At 29.3% G+C, this 19,041-nt stretch overlaps 1 protein-coding gene across 1 annotated transcript; it reads left to right on the forward strand.

Moving 5' to 3' along the window:
- Positions 1-15,343: 15,343 nt before the first annotated feature.
- LOC130942012 (cytochrome P450 CYP82D47-like) lies at positions 15,344-18,834 on the forward strand. Its single transcript, XM_057870678.1, has 2 exons — positions 15,344-16,404; positions 18,109-18,834. The coding sequence occupies exons 1-2, from the start codon at positions 15,448-15,450 to the stop codon at positions 18,730-18,732; spliced, it is 1,581 nt and encodes a 526-aa protein (XP_057726661.1). The 5' UTR covers positions 15,344-15,447; the 3' UTR covers positions 18,733-18,834.
- Positions 18,835-19,041: the final 207 nt, after the last annotated feature.

Here is a 19,041-nt window from a genome sequence, read left to right on the forward strand (position 1 = left end):
ACTAACTATTTTTTTTGGTGACTAGCTACTAACTATTTGAAAGACCTAAATTGAATTGTCTCGGTAACTATAAACTATAATTTGAAAATTAGGTTAAAAGAACATTAGAATTTTTATAATTTATAAACAACCACTACTCATTGTTATGCATAACTTGACTATTATACTTATAACTCAGTCATTACAACGTAGTTCATCCTGTATTATTTGGTAGCTGTAACTCATAGCTCGAAAAATAAGTCAAATAAATAAATAGAATCATTTAAGTAAAACAGAAAAATAATATCATCACACGTTACTCCAAATAGTTCGGAGAAGTAGTCAAAACAGATATTAGTGCGTTAAACGTAATTACACTATAGTCACATGTGTTCACTAATATTTCAAAAATCGCAAATATTTGAGAATAGTCATTTTTCTATAATTATGTCTATATAAGGTAAAACAAGATAAAAAAATAGAAAATATCTTAAACCTACTTATTAGTAATGTCAATTTTATTCTCTTCTTTGAATTATTATTGAATAGGGTGTCGAAATACTTTTTACAGGTATCTATCCCATCTAGTCTTTTTTAAAGTTCAATATTTACTTCATCCGTAAAGAAAATAGAATGATATCACTCTTTCTGCAACGAGCTATATCACGGACAGTCCCTTTTTAACAATAGAACACAATCTAAATCACAATAGTTTAAATTAATTTGGATTAAAAAAATTAAATCGATATTCAACACTTTACAATTCACAATCATCTGAATGATATGTCTTCAAATCCCCCAACCACTTCTTCATCTCCACCAATGGCAGTGCGTGGGAAGTGAAGGAGTCAACATAATGACTCTGAGAGAAAAGGCTACTACAAAAGCAGGGAAAAGAAGAAAGAAACATTGCAAAAAATAAAAACAACCCTAAAAATCTACCAACCTGATGAGCGAATATTTTATACGTTTTTTGGTATTATTTTTATATAGTTTTTAGCATATTTTGTTTAAGTTTTATTATATTTTCATAGGTTTTAGTATAAAATTTACATTTTTTGATTTTACTATGAGTTGTTGTATTTTATAGTAATTTCAGATATTTTCTAGCTGAAATCTGAGAGTTTTGATAAAGTTTGATTCAGAGGGAAGAAAAGCGTAGCAGATGCTGTCAGGATCTGACCTCCGTGCACTCAAGGAAACTTTTCTCGAGCTATAGATATTCAAATGGAGCGTTCTCAATGGCTATGGAAAGCTAACATCCATGACTTTTCAGCAATATATAATAGTCCATACTTGTCTTTTGAGATGAAGGCTCAAAACTGGCGTTCAACACCAACCATCTACCCCAGTCCTGGTGTCCAACGCCCACAGAGAGGTGGCCAGTGTCCAACACACACAAAGGTATCCCTAGCCAGCGTTCAATGCCCAAGGAGCGTCCTAGCACGTGGGAGACACTAAAACTCAGCCCAAACACTCACCAAGTGGGCCCCAAAAGTGGATTTTCGCACTACAAGCCTAAGCCTATCATATTTCTGTAATTCTTAGTTACTAGATTAGTATATATATACAAGAGTTTACCTTTGTTAGAGGACTCGTGCCCACTTTTATGTTTCATATTATATTTTCTATCAGCATGAGTCACTAAACCTCCTAGGTTAAAGTTAGGAGCTCTGCTGAGTTTTACGGATTAAAAAAAGTACTACTGTTCTATTTCAATTCGTGTTTGATTCTCTCCTAAGATGTATCTTCGTTCTTTAACCTTATGAATGAGTTGAACCGTCAAAAGTTATCTCTATTTTACATGGGTTCAGCGAGCATCTTTCATCGGATATCAATGAACCACTAGCTTGATTATACATCTCTTAGACGGCTAATCCACGACTTCGTTGGGGACTTCTCGAGACATCAGTTCAGCCGAGGTATGGAGAGATTAGAGTCTTTGTGGTAAAGGGTAGAATCAAGGCGCAGTTTTCTCTAATTCGGAAGATTCGACCTTGTCTGTGGCGTTTTGAGTATGATCATCAAGGAGAATGAACTGTAGGAGCTTCACCCTCATTCAGACTAGATGCGCACTAAACCTGGTGTTCAGCCTAAAGGAAGCTTGGCGGCCGCTCAAACCGGCATTGATCACATACAGCCTGCTATAAAAGAAATCATCCACAGTTGGAGTAGACAGTATGAAAGGATTGATCCAGAAGAACAAAGCATCTCTGAAACCTTAACCATCTTCATATCATTGAATTCACAATTACTGAGTAACGTTATCCTTATTTTACTTTTATGCATTTAAACAACTACACAACTTTTATATCTGCCTAACTAAGATTTACAAGATAACCACTGTTTGATCCAAGCCGATAATCCTCGTGGGATTGACCCTAACTCACCTCAGGTATTACTTGAACGACCCAGTACACTTGCTGGTTCAGTTGTACGGAGTGTGAAAATCCGTGCACCAAATTTTTGGCGCCGTTGTCGGGGATTGTTCGAGTTTGAACAAACTAACGGATTATTTTATTGTTTAGATTAGGTATTGTTTTTAATTTTGTTTGAGTCTTTTATTTTTCTTTTTTATTTCGAAAAACTCAAAAAAAAATAAAAAAATTTCAAAAATCTTTTCTTTTCTTTATTAATCTTTATCTTTTGTTTGAGTCTTCTGTTCTTGTTCTTGTGAAATTTTCGAATTTCTTGAAGTCTTTTTTCAAAAAAATTTCAAAAATAATATCTTTTATTTGAGTCTTGTGTTAAATCTTAAGTTTGGTGTCTTATGTGTTTTCTTTATTTCTTTAAATTTACGAAAACTTGTTCTTATTGTGTTCTTCTTGGTCTTCAAGTTGTTCTTGTTTTTCTTTTTATTCGATTTTTTAAAAAAAAAATAACGGTTGTTAATTTTTAACTAACAAAAAAAATACACTTACACTCTTTTTCAATTAAAATTTTTTAAATAAATGTACTCTTATTATTTTATTTTTTTAATTTAAATAAACATATTCGTATTATTTTAAATAAAATTTAAAATTAATATAAGTAGGTTTATTTAAAATTTTAAATTTTACTATTTTAAATAAACATATTCTTATTATTTTAAAAAAAATTTAATTTAAATAAATGTACTTATATTATTTTAAATAAGTTTATTCTTTTAATTTAAAAATAATATGAATGTATTTAAATAAAAAAATTAACAACCGTTATTTTTTTAGATCAAATAAATATAATTAATCATATGAGTACAATAATACGAATACATACGATTTTATAAATCATTAATTTAGATTCTATCTATTTAAATTTTAAATTACAAACTAATACAAATTTTATAATTTAAAATTCTAATTATTTAAATAAAATTAAATTGATTAAAAAATAAAATATACTAAAACAATTCAAATCATATTAAAACGTAAACAAATTTGTTGAGTCCATAAACAATCTTTTTATGTAAATAAATAAGTTTAAATAATGTAATTGGCGAATTTTGTACAAACTTGATGAACACAATAAAAAAATTAAATCCTAAAAAATAATATGATTTTTTTTAAAATTAATTTTTTTATATTTTATAATAGAAAAAAAACCTGATTAACATTAAACTGGTTCAATATATTAGATAATTTTAATTTTTTAATAATTTTTAATTATAATTTTGGTTAAAAAAATTATATAGTAAACAATTAACTATAATTTTTCAATTTAAATTAGTCAATTTATTTTTAAAATAAAATACGGTAAAAAATCTAATATCATAGCTATATCAATTGGTTTTTTAATTAAATTATTTATATAAAATAAATTGATTTTTTTAAGGGAGCCACTTAGATAAAAATTGGCAAAAACGTCTTTTTTTTAAAATATTTTTTAAAAATTAAAATTTAACACATATAATTAATTAAACTATAATATTTTTATTAAAATTAGATCAGATAAATTAGTTTAGCCAAAAATTTAATAAATTAAATTTTAAACTGATATAAATTAATATTTTTTAATAAAAAATGACTACAATATCCCTATTATAAAAAATAACTAAAATACCCGTATTAAATATATATATATATATATATATATATATATATATATATATATATATATTATAATTTTAAAAGCTCTAAATCCTAACCTTCTGACGACATGACGACAGAGAAGAAAAATGCTAGAATTTAGGATTCTCAAAATTAATATATATAATAAGAGTATTTTAGTCATTTTCTATAATAGCGATATTGTAGTCATTTTTATAAAAAATAATATTAATTTAGACCAATTCGAAATTCGATTCACCATTTTTCGATCAAATTAATTTGTCTGGCTTAATTTTGACAAAAATAACACGATTTAATCAATTATATGTGTTAAATTTTAATTATTAAAAATATTTTTAAAAAAAGACGTTTTAGACGTCTTTATCAGAGTAGCTCCACACATGTCATCTATCTAAAAACAACTTCATATGAAATCGATTGCAGGTGAATTTCTGTCATAAATTTTTTTTTATTTTGCTTCAAAATTTATATACTTAATAATTTTGTTGAACATATATTATTCAAACGATTGTGAATGGTATAACATTAGAGTATTGATTTTTTTTTATCCAAATCGATTTAAACTATTGTGATTTGGATTGGACGACTTTTATCCTATACAAATTTTAAATTTTATAATCCAAAAATTTTAATTATTTTTTTTTCTTCTAAATTTTTAAATTTTAATTATTTTTTCCATCCAAATTTTAAATTTAAAAATTTTTAAATTGTTACATTTTTTTAAAATCTAATAACTCAACCCTATTCAAATTACAATAATTTAAATCTGATTAATTAATTCAAATTGATACAAAATAAATTATAATTATTTGAATATAATTGACTTAAATTAAAAAATATAATCAAACAACAAAATCAAAATTATAACCAATTAGATTGATTTTATTTTTTAAATCGATCCAACAAGAGCTACATACTCAGCTATTCCAATTGCTGGATGTCATTGTGATTTGCCTTTTACAGTCTCTAAATCGAAAAAGGCTTCTTTTAGTATGATCAAAGAAAAGGTTCGGAAAAGAATCCAAGGATGGAAGCGCAATCTTCTTTCGTCAGGTGGTAGACACATATTGCTTAAGGCAGTGGGAGAAGCTATTCCTATTTATACATTGTCTTGCTTCAAGTTGCCTGATGGTTTAATTTCGGAAATTCACTCTCTACTTTCTCAGTTCTGGTGGGGACAAAAAGGTTCTGAAAGGAGGATGGCTTGGATTAGCTGGGACACTATGACTCGCCCACGAAAAGAAGGAGGCCTTGGATTTAAAGATCTCAGAATCCAAAATCTGGCGCTTTTAGGCAAACAGTTTTGGCGACTTGTAACACAGCCTACTTCCTTATTATCCAAAATCTTAAGAGGTAAATACTTTAGCAATGGTAATGCTATAACGGCAGAAATTGGAGTCTTACCTTCTTGGGGATGGAGGAGCATATTGGAAGGCCGAAAGATTGTTGAAAAAGGTCTTAATTGGGCTGTGGGTACTGGTGAGGATATCCGAACCTTTGAGGATCCTTGGCTGCCTCCTCCGTATCCTTTAATGATTTCTGACATGCCAAATAGACAGGCTATTTCTGAGTTGTTTCCAAGAGTTAAAGATCTAATTACTGAAGATAGAAATTGGAATCATAATCTCATTCAAGAACTATTTCTCCAAGACGTTGCAAATAGAATTTTGTCAGTTAAAATTCAGTAGAGTAGGGACAAATTGCAATGGGATTTGAACAAATCCAAGCAATATGATACAGCTTCAGGTTACAGAATTGGCTATTTATTTTACCATCCGCCTCTGGAGCTTTGCCCTAATTATATGCAACAGAAAAAGCCGTGGATTGATCTATGGAAGTTGAACTTGCCTCACAAAATTAAGCTATTTATTTGGAAAGCTCTCCATGGTCAACTTCCGGTGCTTGCTCAGATTCATCACCGCATCCCATCTATATCACCAATATGCCCTTGCTGTCATGAAGCAACGGAAACAGTCACTCATTGTTTGATCGATTGCTCTAGAATTAAAGACGTATGGTCTCAGAGTTATCTTCGTGACTGTCTTCCCCCTCAGAGTTCTAAGGACTTTTGGACATGGTGGACTGCATCAACAGAGATACTTAACCCGTTGAAGAATGCTGACCGTAATCCTCAGTTGCTTGCCATCATTTGCTGGAACTGCTGGAAAGCTCGCAACCAGTTGATTTTTGAAGGTTCTACTTCTATGCCGTCTGCCATTCTAGCAAGCTCTGTCAAGTTGCTCCGTGAAATCCAAAGAACTCCCAGTTTAAGTCGTCATCTCCATGAGACAAGCTCTTAGGTGCATTCAATTTGATTTATCATTATTTCTTCTTTAAGATTTTTCTTCGTTTTTCGACCACGCACCGTTGGATGAATACCTTCAGTGTAGTGTTTTTGGGAAATCCCCACCTTTTATTATGCTGTCTTGCTTTTGGACATCTTTGTATTTCATTTTTTAATAATTAATGAAATATAACCTATTATCTTTGGAAAAAAAATGCTCTCACACAAGTTGCATGACCATATATAAAAATAAAAACACCTATTTCAATGAAGAAGCTAAACTTAAAACATCTTTTCATAAAAATATTTCTTTTTAAATGTGACTTATATGTTTGATAATATTTTAAATAAAGATAATATTTTAATAATATATTAAAATCAAATTCTATAATTCATCATCTAATAATAAAAACAAATATTTTTTCACATAAAAACAATATAAAATCTTTGTTAAAGTATCTACCAAAATAAATTTTTTCTCATTTCTCAACTCGATCTTGCGATTAAAAAAAATCAACCTATTTCATATACCTTATTTATTACAAAATAAACTTTGAATCACACATTACAAACATTAGAATGTTTTGAAATAATTACAGTTTCATATTCAATCAACTATTTTAAATTTTGTAGTGTATTGTTGGAGATAATATTTTTAGTTTATTTATTTAAATGAAGAAACTCTTGATCGTTGCTCCATTTATTCACTAATCCGAATCATATATGTTTCCTTGCTTGTCTTTAGTAGACTTGGAGACGATGCTTGAATAAGATTTTCAGTAATAATATATATAAGCAAAAATTTTCTTATGTGAGACAAAGAATAGTACAACCATATCATGATTTATGCTTGTGCAAAAGTTTTGATCTCCTATGGAATGGTAAGCTTTCAACTATGTTATATGAAAATAGAATTAATATTCAAAATGATTCCTGAAATTTGACGTTCAGACACAATTTAATCCTTAAATTTTTAATTGACTCAAATTGTATCATAAAATTTTGACTCATGCTTCAATTTGGCTCTTCTGACGTTTTTCGTCACTGAAAAGCTGATTTGACAATTTTAAATGACACGTGGCACTGTAACAGTTAGATGACATGACCAAATTTTTCAAGGCATCAATTTAACTCCTCACAATTTGAATATAAAACCTAACACATCCCCAGTTGAAATGCTTTGTTCATTTTTGAAAAAAATTTTAGGATCAACTCTAACCTTCACTTCTACTAGCCACTTAAAGTTCTGGTTGAAATATTTAAGGCCTCAAGATTGTGCTTCAACTAGGGGTGGCAAAGCGCCCCATCTCGCCCTGTCTAAGCGCCGTCTAGGAAACTAAAGTTAAAGATATAAAGCAAATTTCATAACAAACAAATTGGCCCAAATAAGTTGAGCATATGCAACGAAAAGGTTACGCATCTCCTTTAGTACATCATTGATGTACTCAGATAAGATGGTAGTCATGTGGTCAAATGTTCATCCAGAATTACAGTGTCGCAACCAGGCCTCTTTGTAAAACATATTTTCTCGCATTTTAAATTCCGATTTGAGATCTCTTAGGCTGCATTTGTAAGAGAGGCTGAATTTGATAGACAAAGACAGGGCGACAGAGACTAAATTAAGTTTTTGTATTATGTTTGATGTAAAGTATACAGAACTAAGTTATGTCTTAATATTCTATCTATTTGGTTCAAGATAAATATGGATATGAAATAATGATATTTACTAAGATATCCTTAGTTATTAAAAAAATATTATTAAAGTTTCAATCTCCGTCTCCGGAAATTTCAGCCCCTTGGTCCCCACTTTTTGGAGGAACTAAAGGGCAAATTTTGTGTCCCGAGACTGAAATTTTAGTTCTAGTCTCTTGCCACCAAACACAATATTAAGTCCCGGTCTCCTAGTCTCAATTCCAATCTCAAAAAACAAAAACTACGTACTTTAGTGCTCTCATGTATGTCAAGTATTACTCCTTGTTTGGGGAATATGCTTCATTGATCATGGCTCATTTTTCCTATTTTACACTTGAACCTACTCATGAAGTAGTTAGCAACCGTATGATGGATACAATAAGCATAATACGCCCCTAGAGGATGCCATCCTCTACCCTCCTCTTCCATTGTAGCATGTATGACTCTTGCTACGTCAGGATATGGCAAGAATACCTTGATGTGGAGTCACATGCTGTTGGGAATTTTTTATAAAGAACAACCAAGATTTTGTTGATTCCAACTCAATCAATTACAAAAGAAATGGGAAGAATGTTTGAATTGCTGTCTTGTGCAAATGCCATTACCAGAACTCCTTTTTATTGCCCGTACAAATTTGTACCATCAATAGATACCAGAGGTTTGCAATACTTAAATGTTTCATTGTAGGAAGGAAATATCCAAAATACCTTATCAAACTGCATAAAACCAAAGTCTTGAAGAATGCCTTCATAATGTGGCACAAGTTTGATATCATGAACTATACCAAGCAAACATTGCTCAATCCTATTCAAAAACCTCGAAAGTTGGTTGTACGACTTTTTTTAATCTCCATAAATTTAAGCCGTTACTGTTTGATTTGTCATTCAAACCTTCCTGTACAACGACTTAAACATGCAACTCTGCTCCACTGCCCCTTGCAGTACTCTAATTGGAACGAAAGAATTACCTAAATTGATTAATATGTCACTAATTTTAGAAATTTTACAACAATAAAAATATAAAATGATAAACATATAGCCATTTTTCAAAAATAGATACAAAAATTTAAAATATTTATCTTCTCTTATGGCAAAGATAACTCCACAAATCAGATTGCTATCAAGATTTGAATGATCTTGGAACATTATTAGTGCCAAGCACGTGTGTTTTATATTTACAAGCCTCCCAATAACCAAGATTTTCTTGATAATCAACCCAAATGCTCCACCGATAACCTACAACATAATATTTACACCGACAATGATACTTTAGATTATTAGATTTCACTACAAGAAAGTTGTTGGATCAGATACCGTCGAATTTATCGGCAGATTTTTTCGTCTGTTGCAAAATACCGATGAATTTAGCGGCGGATATAAATTCTTGCAAAATTTTGGAACTTGTTACCGTCAAATTTTTTTTCAGTAAATTCGACAGTAATATATTATTTATTATTAATAATTAAATTAATAGTTACTGACAGATTTAACCGACAGTAAATCCGAGGTAAACTTAAATTTTAATTTTTTTAAAAAAAATTATTTGAAAATTTAATATATAATTTTAAATATTTAAATTTAATAATTTCTAAACAAATAAAATTCAAAATTTTACAATTTCTTATAATAATTTGTCTATAATTTTTAGTTGAAAGTTTACAAACAAGTTTAAATTTCAAAGTTTATTACTATTAAAAAAAGAGAATTCAATTAAGAAGGAAAATTATATTTGAAATGCATCAAACCCTCAATTACACAAAATGAACAAAATTAAATTAAAAATCGAAAGAGCAATACTGATGAGCATTAAAGATTAGACTATACTAATATACTACTACATTTAACAAAAGATCAACCATGGCAAACTATATTTATGATACTAACAATTAACTAATTTATCTCTCTCTCTATTCTTCTATCTTAATCCCAATTCTTTGACTAATTGCAAGTGTGGTTGAAGAATCAAAGGATTAGTATAGTGAACCTATTATGTTATCATAATCTTATACTTTACATTGTTACTACTACAAGAGTGTATTGAACCTATTACATTACTATAATCTTTTGAAAAACTTTTAGTGATACTGTTAGCATTACATCATTTGTTCATTTCCCATTTCTATAGTAGTAGTTATATTATGGACCGAGGTAAGTAGTGCTAAGCATATCTCTCTGTAATCAAGTAATATATAAAATATAAATAAACACATCAAACATAATTATATTCTAATATAAATCTTAAAATCTCATCCAAATTAAAAATTTTACATCAACCAAAATATTATCTAATCTCATCCAAGTCTGCATAAGTCAAATAACAAAAGAAATATCCAAACAAGATTAATAAGTAGATAGTAATTAGTATGCAAATAAATAATAGCTAGAATAATAAGCATGCAGCGAGAACAATAATAGCTAGGCAAATAAATTCAATAACTACATACCAAAAAATTTAATAACACATAACAAAAAATTAGCAAAAGAATTATTAGTAAGAACTGAACAATTATTAGCAAAAAGTTTAACAAATCAACAAAAACAATGACAACAACAACAATCACTAACAAATCAACAAGAGCTATAAAGCAATAACTACAAAAACTAAACAATTATTAGTAAAAAAATTAAGTAATCAAGAATAATAACAGCAAATAAATTGAATAACTACAAGAACTGAACATATATGCAACAACAACATAACAATTAACAAGAAGAATTAACAACAAGAAGAACAACTAACAGAGGATAAAAAAGAACAATCAGCGACAAGATGCTGAAGAACTGAATCGAGTGACAGAGTCACAAACTATACCTGAATGCCAGAAGGAATGGAGCTGGAGGTGAGCAGGTCCTAAAGCGACGGCGAGAGCCAGAAGATGACAACAAGGCAACAGAAAAACTCGTAGAGTGGTAGACAAAGGAACTTGTAGCTTCAAGCTCTAGGAGAGGAAGAGGACACACCGTCGGAGAGGGCAAAAAAAGGTTAGGACAAAAGGGGTTAGGGTTTTTTATTAAAAAAATGAAAACAAGATAGAATAGGGAGAGGGATGATGGCAACCTACCTGGACGATGAAGGAGAGATACAAGTCCGGCGACAGAGGGAGCAACTCTATTTGAGGCAACGAAACACGATACAGGTAAGTTGGCGCAAACTTTGGAGGAGAATGTAGGTGGGCAGCACTAGCGGAGGGTGGCCAAAGAGATTGCCGGTGGTAGTTGCATAAGAGAAGAAGAAATGGGAGAATGGGAGAGAGAGAAGAATGTTCTCGAAAGTGAGGGGAGAGGGCCACGCATTTTGAATTTAGATAAGGTTTACCATCGAATTTACCGGCAGATAAATCCGCCGGTAATGCTCGCGCCAATTTTTCTTTTTCCCTCCAAATATTACCAGTGAATTTACTGTCGAAAAATCTAATCCGATGGTAACTTTTTTTCCGACGAATTTATTGTCATATCTGCCGGTAAATTCATCGCTAACGTCCGACGCTAATTCAGACGATAGTTAGCATTTTTCTTGTAATGTTTGACCATTCGATACTCTACACTGTGACAAATGCTATAGTTCTTGATGACTAGGTGAACGGACTCTCTACTGTATAATTTATGACCAACTCTTAGCTACACATAGTCATCAGTGTTATAGTCATCAACGCTCCCAGATCGAAAGACATCAGTTTCACTTACATAACATTTAGATCCAATGTTGAATAATGGCTTGAAACTTATGGTGGTGGCGAGATATATCGTGAGAAAGTATAAGACTATAATTGAGTTTTTGGGCCAAATTTCGTATTATCCTCGTTATCACTAACATTATTAGAACCAGACTGGACCGTACCCACTCATTTTTTGACTCAGACTCTTCAAAAATCAAATTAGTACCAAGTTCAGGTATTGGGAGAGAAGACCGAATTCTCATAGGGGATTCCGTTCTTTCTGCCTGGCTAAGTCCTGCCGCACAACCTATTGGAACTGAACATGAGAAGAAGATTTACTGTCAATGTCTACGTACCAACTCAATTCAAAACTCCATCACTTGTTCAGTCACAATTTTTTCATAGCATTCAAATATAGCTCGCATATGTTCATCATCCTTTGGTCAGAATACCTTATACTGAATATTTTATTTGGCGTCCAATAAACTGTATTGATATTCAATTTTTCGAATATCTTTATTCCAAACATTCTAATATTAATCAAAATCAGATCTTTAAGTTCTGTCAACAAATACAATCGCTAAATATGCATAATAATAATAATAAAATTACTGTTTTCAAAATGTACACCATTATTTTTATGTATTATTATTATATTCAGATAAATAATAATTATACGTTTACTAGCTATTTCGCGAATTTGTCATTGTAAAAAAAAAAAAAGAAACAATTGATAAAAGGTAAAAGTTATTAGAAAAATCTAGTATATATAGGCATCTTTTGTGATAATTTTACATGCATGCAACACATGCACTATAGCACCAGCACTTTCTCTCATAGTTTCGTAGTTCTTCTCTGACATAGTTTCGTAGTTCTTCTCTGCGCAATGACTGTCTGCGAAATAGTGACCGTGTTTAAAACAATAAAAAATTCAAAAACTTTATATATTAGTAAATATAATTTTTTTTTATTTATATAAAAAAGCCCAACATTTGGCACAGGCCATTATTTGAAAGCAACCAGCTTGCTCGACTTCAATCTTTACAGACCAACTATATATGAACTTCCACATGTCATGGCCCCTGTATGTCTCCTAAACTAAATCTGAACATGAATTATTTAATTTAAATCTGAGTGATCATAAATATTGAAATATTAATGTTCCATAAAAAGACAATGGTATATGTGAACAGCTTCTGCATAATATATCAAGGGAACCTTCTGCAACGTGTAAGAACAAAAATTGTCCACGATGGACGGACTCCTTATGTATCATGTCTCTGTGCAAAGGTAGGCATGCCTAGCTACGTTACCGTCTTACCGATAAAGTTTTAGATAATTAGATTGATGAAGTTTGTCTTCTTTTCATGTGCATGACTTGTGCTATAATCTTTTTTATTGGGTGTAATTGATGGTGTCCACAAATTTTGGTGTTTATAGTGACTATAAATTTTACAAATCATTAGATGCTAAAATTTTTAATTATACAAAATGAAAAATTGAAATACATTTTGGTTATTACAGTTCTATTAATAAATAATGACATATTTATGGGTTTATAAATAAAAAAAAATTAGACCATTTATCATATTTTTAAAAAAAATAGTCTATCGTTTTTTCTCGTAGTTTGAAATGGGATTGCTATTAATGTCCAAAATTAAAAAAATGGTAGTATCTAAAAATATTTACATTATATTAATCTTTTTCTCACGTTAATAAATAATTATTTATATTTTTTATTTTTAATTAAAATAATTATTTTATTCTGCAATAAAAAATTTAAAGTTTAAAGTTACTGTTATTAATTAAATTTTAATATTATATTAGTCAAGTGAAATTTAAAATTATTAATTACAAAAAAATAGTATAAGTAGATAATGAAAATATTAAACAATGTGAACAATAGATATATCGGATGTTCAATTTATTAGGTGTGCAGATAATTATTCTAATATTAAGATTTAAGTGAGTAATTTGAAGTATAATATATTTTATTTGAATTGAATGTATAAGTAGGTGTGTAGATAATTATTCTAATATATTATATTCAAATTACTCACTTAAATCTTAATATTAGAATAATTATCTGCACACCTAGTAAATTGAACATCCGATATATTTATTGTTCACATTATTTAATATTTTCATTGTCTACTTATACTTTTCTTTTTTATAATTAATAATTTTAAATTTTACTTGACTAATATAATATTAAAATTTAATTAATAACAGTAACTTTAGACTTTAAATTTTTTATTGCAGAATAAAATAATTATTTTAATTAAAAATAAAAAATATAAATAATTATTTATTAACGTGAGAAAAAAAATTAATGCAATATAAGTATTTTACTATTTTTAGATACTACCATTTTTTTTAATTTTAGACATTAATAAAAACTTTTTTTTAATAACGAGAAAAAATGATAGACCATTTTTTTATCAAAAAATATAATAAATGATATAATTTTTTTTTATTTACAATCCCATAAATATGTCATTATTTATTAATAAAACTGTAAATGAAACGTGCTTCAATTTTTTATTTATATGATTAAAAATTTCAACATTTGATTATTTGTAAAGTCTATAGCCACCATAACCACCAAAATTTGTGGGCACCAGACACGAACCTACATTGAAAGAGGAGGGGACATTTGCCCCCACATGTTTAAAAAAAAAAAACTAATACATACCTCTATATATATATATATATATATATATATATATATATATATATCTTTTATTATATTATATTTATCTAAAATAAAATATAAATATTTTTTTGTATTTTATATTAAAAAATATTTTATTAAACTTAACATTTAATAATAATTATATTATTAAATTAGATTTAATATAAAAATAAAAAATAAAAAATAAATAAACTTAAAAAATAGTGATAATTAATTTTATTATATTAGTTAATTAATTGATAATTAAATTAAAATTTAATTTTTTAATTAAATACAACTTAAATTATTAGTGACTTTTTAAAAAATATTTAACATAAAAAAATATATTATCTATATATTAATATACTTTATTAATATTTATTATTAGACTGGCCTTGATTATAGTAATTATTTTAGATAAAAGATTTATTTATACTATAAAAACTATAATAAGTAGATTTTATAATTAAATATGAGATAATAAAAAATAAAATAATTGTTTTAGAATATATATAGAAAAATAATATTTAGTCATATTAAAAATAAAAAAAGTCATTATAAATTATTTTTTTATTATTTTAAATATTATACTGAGTGAAATTATTTTTTTATTTTTTTAAATACTATAATAAGTGATTGTGTGTATATTTTGAATTCTTATCAATATATATAGATAATTCTAATTTAAAGTTTTAAATATGTCTAAATAAATTTGAATTGGTCGAGTGATTAGCTTAATCGTCCACTTAAACAAGTGTTGGGAGTTCGAATTTCATTTCATGTGTGTAATAATTTATTGACCCCTCTTAAATAAAACTCAAAGTCATGATACATTAGTTCTTAATGTATTAGATATTGTAAAAAATAAAAAATATATCTCTACCTAAATTTTATTATTTTTTGCCCTCACAACTAAATTTTTCTGGATCCGTCACTGGTGGGCACTATATAGGCTACACCTTTCTATTGAGGGTCCAACAACAAACCACGTTCGAAAGGGGTACCTCCTCTTAGAATGTGCTATTTTTAATTAGTATAACATTGCTATTTTTAATTAGTATAACATTTCAGTATCATATTTTTAATTGCCCGGTAAACTTAAACAATAGTTCTCAACATGCTCCAGTATCTTGACGCCATAATAGCCGGAGTTGCCGGCACACTTATCATTTCGTACTGCTTGTACTTGGCCAAGAGGGCAGCACTACCACCACTTGATGGTCACCGAAAGAAGCCACCCATGGCCGCAGGTCGGTGGCCGTTGATAGGTCATCTTCACCTCCTAGGCGGTTCAGGCCAGCTACCATACGAAAAACTTGGAGACTTAGCAGACTTGTACGGTCCCATATTCAGCATCAGAATCGGTGTTCACACTGCCGTGGTTGTGAGTTCTTGGGAGTTAGCCAAGGAGTGTTTCACAACCCTGGATGCCATCGTCTCCTCTCGTCCCAAGTTCACTGCCGCAAAGATTCTCACATATGATTATGTCAATTTCGCGTTCGCTCCTTACGGTGAATTTTGGCGCGAGATTCGCAAGATAGTCGCTTCAGAGTTACTCTCCGCTCGCCGGTTCGACATGCTTCGGGGTATTAGGGATTCAGAGGTGGAGGCATCGGTGAAAGAGATGTACAGAAAATGCGTCGATAAAAGTGATGTGGTGGAGATGAAGAGGTGGTTGGGGGATTTGAACCTGAACGCGGTTCTGAGGATGGTTGTGGGGAAGCGATACACGGCAAGAAGCGAAGATGAGTGGCGAGAAGTAGGGAGGATCAGGAGGGCGTTCAGGGAGTTCTTTCGTCTGACGGGAGTGCACGTGATAGGGGACGCCATTCCTTTTCTTGGATGGCTTGATTTTGGTGGCCAAGTGAAGGAGATGAAGAAGACTGCTAAGGAGATGGACGAGATCATTTGTGAGTGGTTGAAAGATCATCGGAGAAGAAGAGAGTGCGGTGATGATGATCAGAGTGACGCCCAAACAGAACAAGACTTCATTGACGTCTTGCTTTCTGTCCTTCATAATGGCGCTGATCTTGATGGTTATGATCTTGACACTGTCATCAAAGCCACCTCTTTGGTATGCACCTCATTCACGTCTTGCTTTGTCATTGATTTTGTTATCAAAATGGATTCTCTCCATTTTTTAATACTTGAGAAAATGACACATTAATTTTATAAGTAAAACCAAAATTAAATATAAGAAAAAAAATAATAAAAGATAATGAAAGATAACATATCACAATTGATACTATCCAATTTTTTTTACCGGAGAGATTTACTCCCTTTTGTTATGAATGGATGATTAACAAATTAATTTTACCAAAATATTCATAAATTAATTTTTGGCGTTTTAAAAATAAAAATATTATATAATTATTATTTTTATTTTTTATCTTACATTTAAATCAAATACTAATCAATTCTTCACTTTTTTTACACTAAAAATGTTGGCTCTTTTTAATATTTTTTCTTTTAAAAATGAGTAATATTAGAAGATTATAAAAATTTATTGTTTTTAGCCATTAGTTAAACATTAATGTTTAAAAGTATAGAATAAAATATGTTATTGAATTATTAGACTAAAAAAATTAAATTAATAGCTAAGTTATGGTAAAAAACAATAAATTCTTCCCTAGCATTTCTGTTAAAAAAAGTTATTAACAAAATTAATGGATAATTTAATCTCTTATTTTTTAAATATTTGGACAATTTAATTACTCAACTAAAGAATAAAGCTTAGTTTATTATTTTATCATAAATTAATTTATTGAGTTACGTTATGTGTACACCAAAATTAGTCATTAAAGTCAGCCATCAATATAAAATACATGTTGAAATATAAATATACATTAAAAATAAATTAAACTATACATGTATTTATTACATTAGTAGCTAATTTTAATAGCTGATTTTGGTGTACAAATAATATTTTTGTAATTTATTTAATATTTTAAAAGCTTAGGATAATTTTAACCACTGATTGGATTTTAGCGCAGCATGAATAATATCTGATGATAATTATTGATGTATATTTGATTGGGTATTTTTTTTAATACATTTGTTTTCTTGTTTTATATTTTTTATTTATTGTTAAAATAAATAAATGGTTTTAAATGTAATAAATACATAAATATAAAATAAATATTATATATATATAAATATAAATATTAAGTTAAATAAAATAATTTTATAAGATTGTTCTCTCGAATAACTTTTTTATCGGGTGATTCTTTCTCAAAACTTATTTAAACCTGCTCCTTTAATTTGAGAAAAATTTAAGGGTTAACAATTTTGTTTATATTGACTAGTATTTTTAGTTAGTAATTCAATATTTTTAGTCCAAACAGCCTAATTTCATATTTTTAAATATTATTAACTAATTATTATTGGCTAAAATAATAAATTACGATAACTTTATAGATTTATTTTTAACAGTAATACTAAAAAAATAATAAAAATAATTAACTTAAATTTAATTTATTTAATATTTATTAATTCTAATAATCATTAATAAATATTAAATGAAGAATAGTACTAAGGGGTTAGTAGATGAAGTGATTTGTAGTTATCAATAATATTTTAAATTGTGTGAGATAATATCTAATGGTATAAGATTATTCAATTTCTTTTTTATGGTTAAGTGCGGACCAGAATTTAATAAAAGTGCTAGCCTCTAAATTTTTTCTAAAGTAAATTTTGATTATTTATGCTGATTTTTTATTATCTTCTAAAAATTATTGTACTTTTAAATAATGGTGACCTCTTTTGCATCATTTGGCAGATGATAATTTCAGGGGCAACGGATACAACAGCAGTTACAATGATATGGACACTTTCGTTGCTAATAAATCATCAGCACGCTTTGAAGAAAGTTCGGGACGAACTAGATGAACAAGTAGGCAAGGAGAGACTAGTGAAGGAATCAGATATTAACAAGCTAACATACCTTCAAGCTGTGGTAAAAGAATCAATGCGATTGTACCCGGCTGGGCCACTCTCAGGACCTCGAGAATTCACAGAGGATTGTACCTTGGGAGGTTATCATATCAAAGCAGGTACCCGAATGTTCTTGAACATTTGGAAGCTTCACAGAGACCCTCGCGTATGGTTAGATCCATTGGAATTCAAGCCAGAAAGGTTTCTAACCACACACAAGGATCTGGATGTGAAGGGTCAGCATTTCGAGCTTCTTCCCTTTGGCGGTGGAAGAAGGTCGTGTCCTGGGATAACGTTTGGGGTTCAGATGACGCATTTGGCATTGGCTGCATTCTTGCATGCATTTGAGGTAACTACACCGTTTGATGCTCCCGTCGATATGAGTGCCTCGTTTGGACTCACAATGATGAAAGCCACACCATTCGAGCTTTTGCTCAAACCTCGCCTATCTCCTTCTATTTATCATTGAATACACTACCCTCTTCCATTTGTATATTGGTTGTGTCGTACAGACCTGGTTCGTGTGTTAGAAAATTATAGTTGATGTACCATTTTATTTTAGTACCGTATATTATATATCTATAAAATTATTTCCTAATCTTACGCCTGCGTTGCATGATTTTTATCCAAAGTGGGGAGGAAACAACCAAATTACTAAACAAAAGAAGTTTATAAACAGAAACTGCCTTGTGACCTTTTTTCATGGAACATAACTTGCCCTTTTTCTATTGGTTGAATTTTTTTGTTGATCATAGCACATAAATTTTTAAAAAAAATA

Source organism: Arachis stenosperma, chromosome 7, assembly GCF_014773155.1.
Source record: "Arachis stenosperma cultivar V10309 chromosome 7, arast.V10309.gnm1.PFL2, whole genome shotgun sequence".
Lineage (NCBI taxonomy): Eukaryota > Viridiplantae > Streptophyta > Magnoliopsida > Fabales > Fabaceae > Arachis > Arachis stenosperma.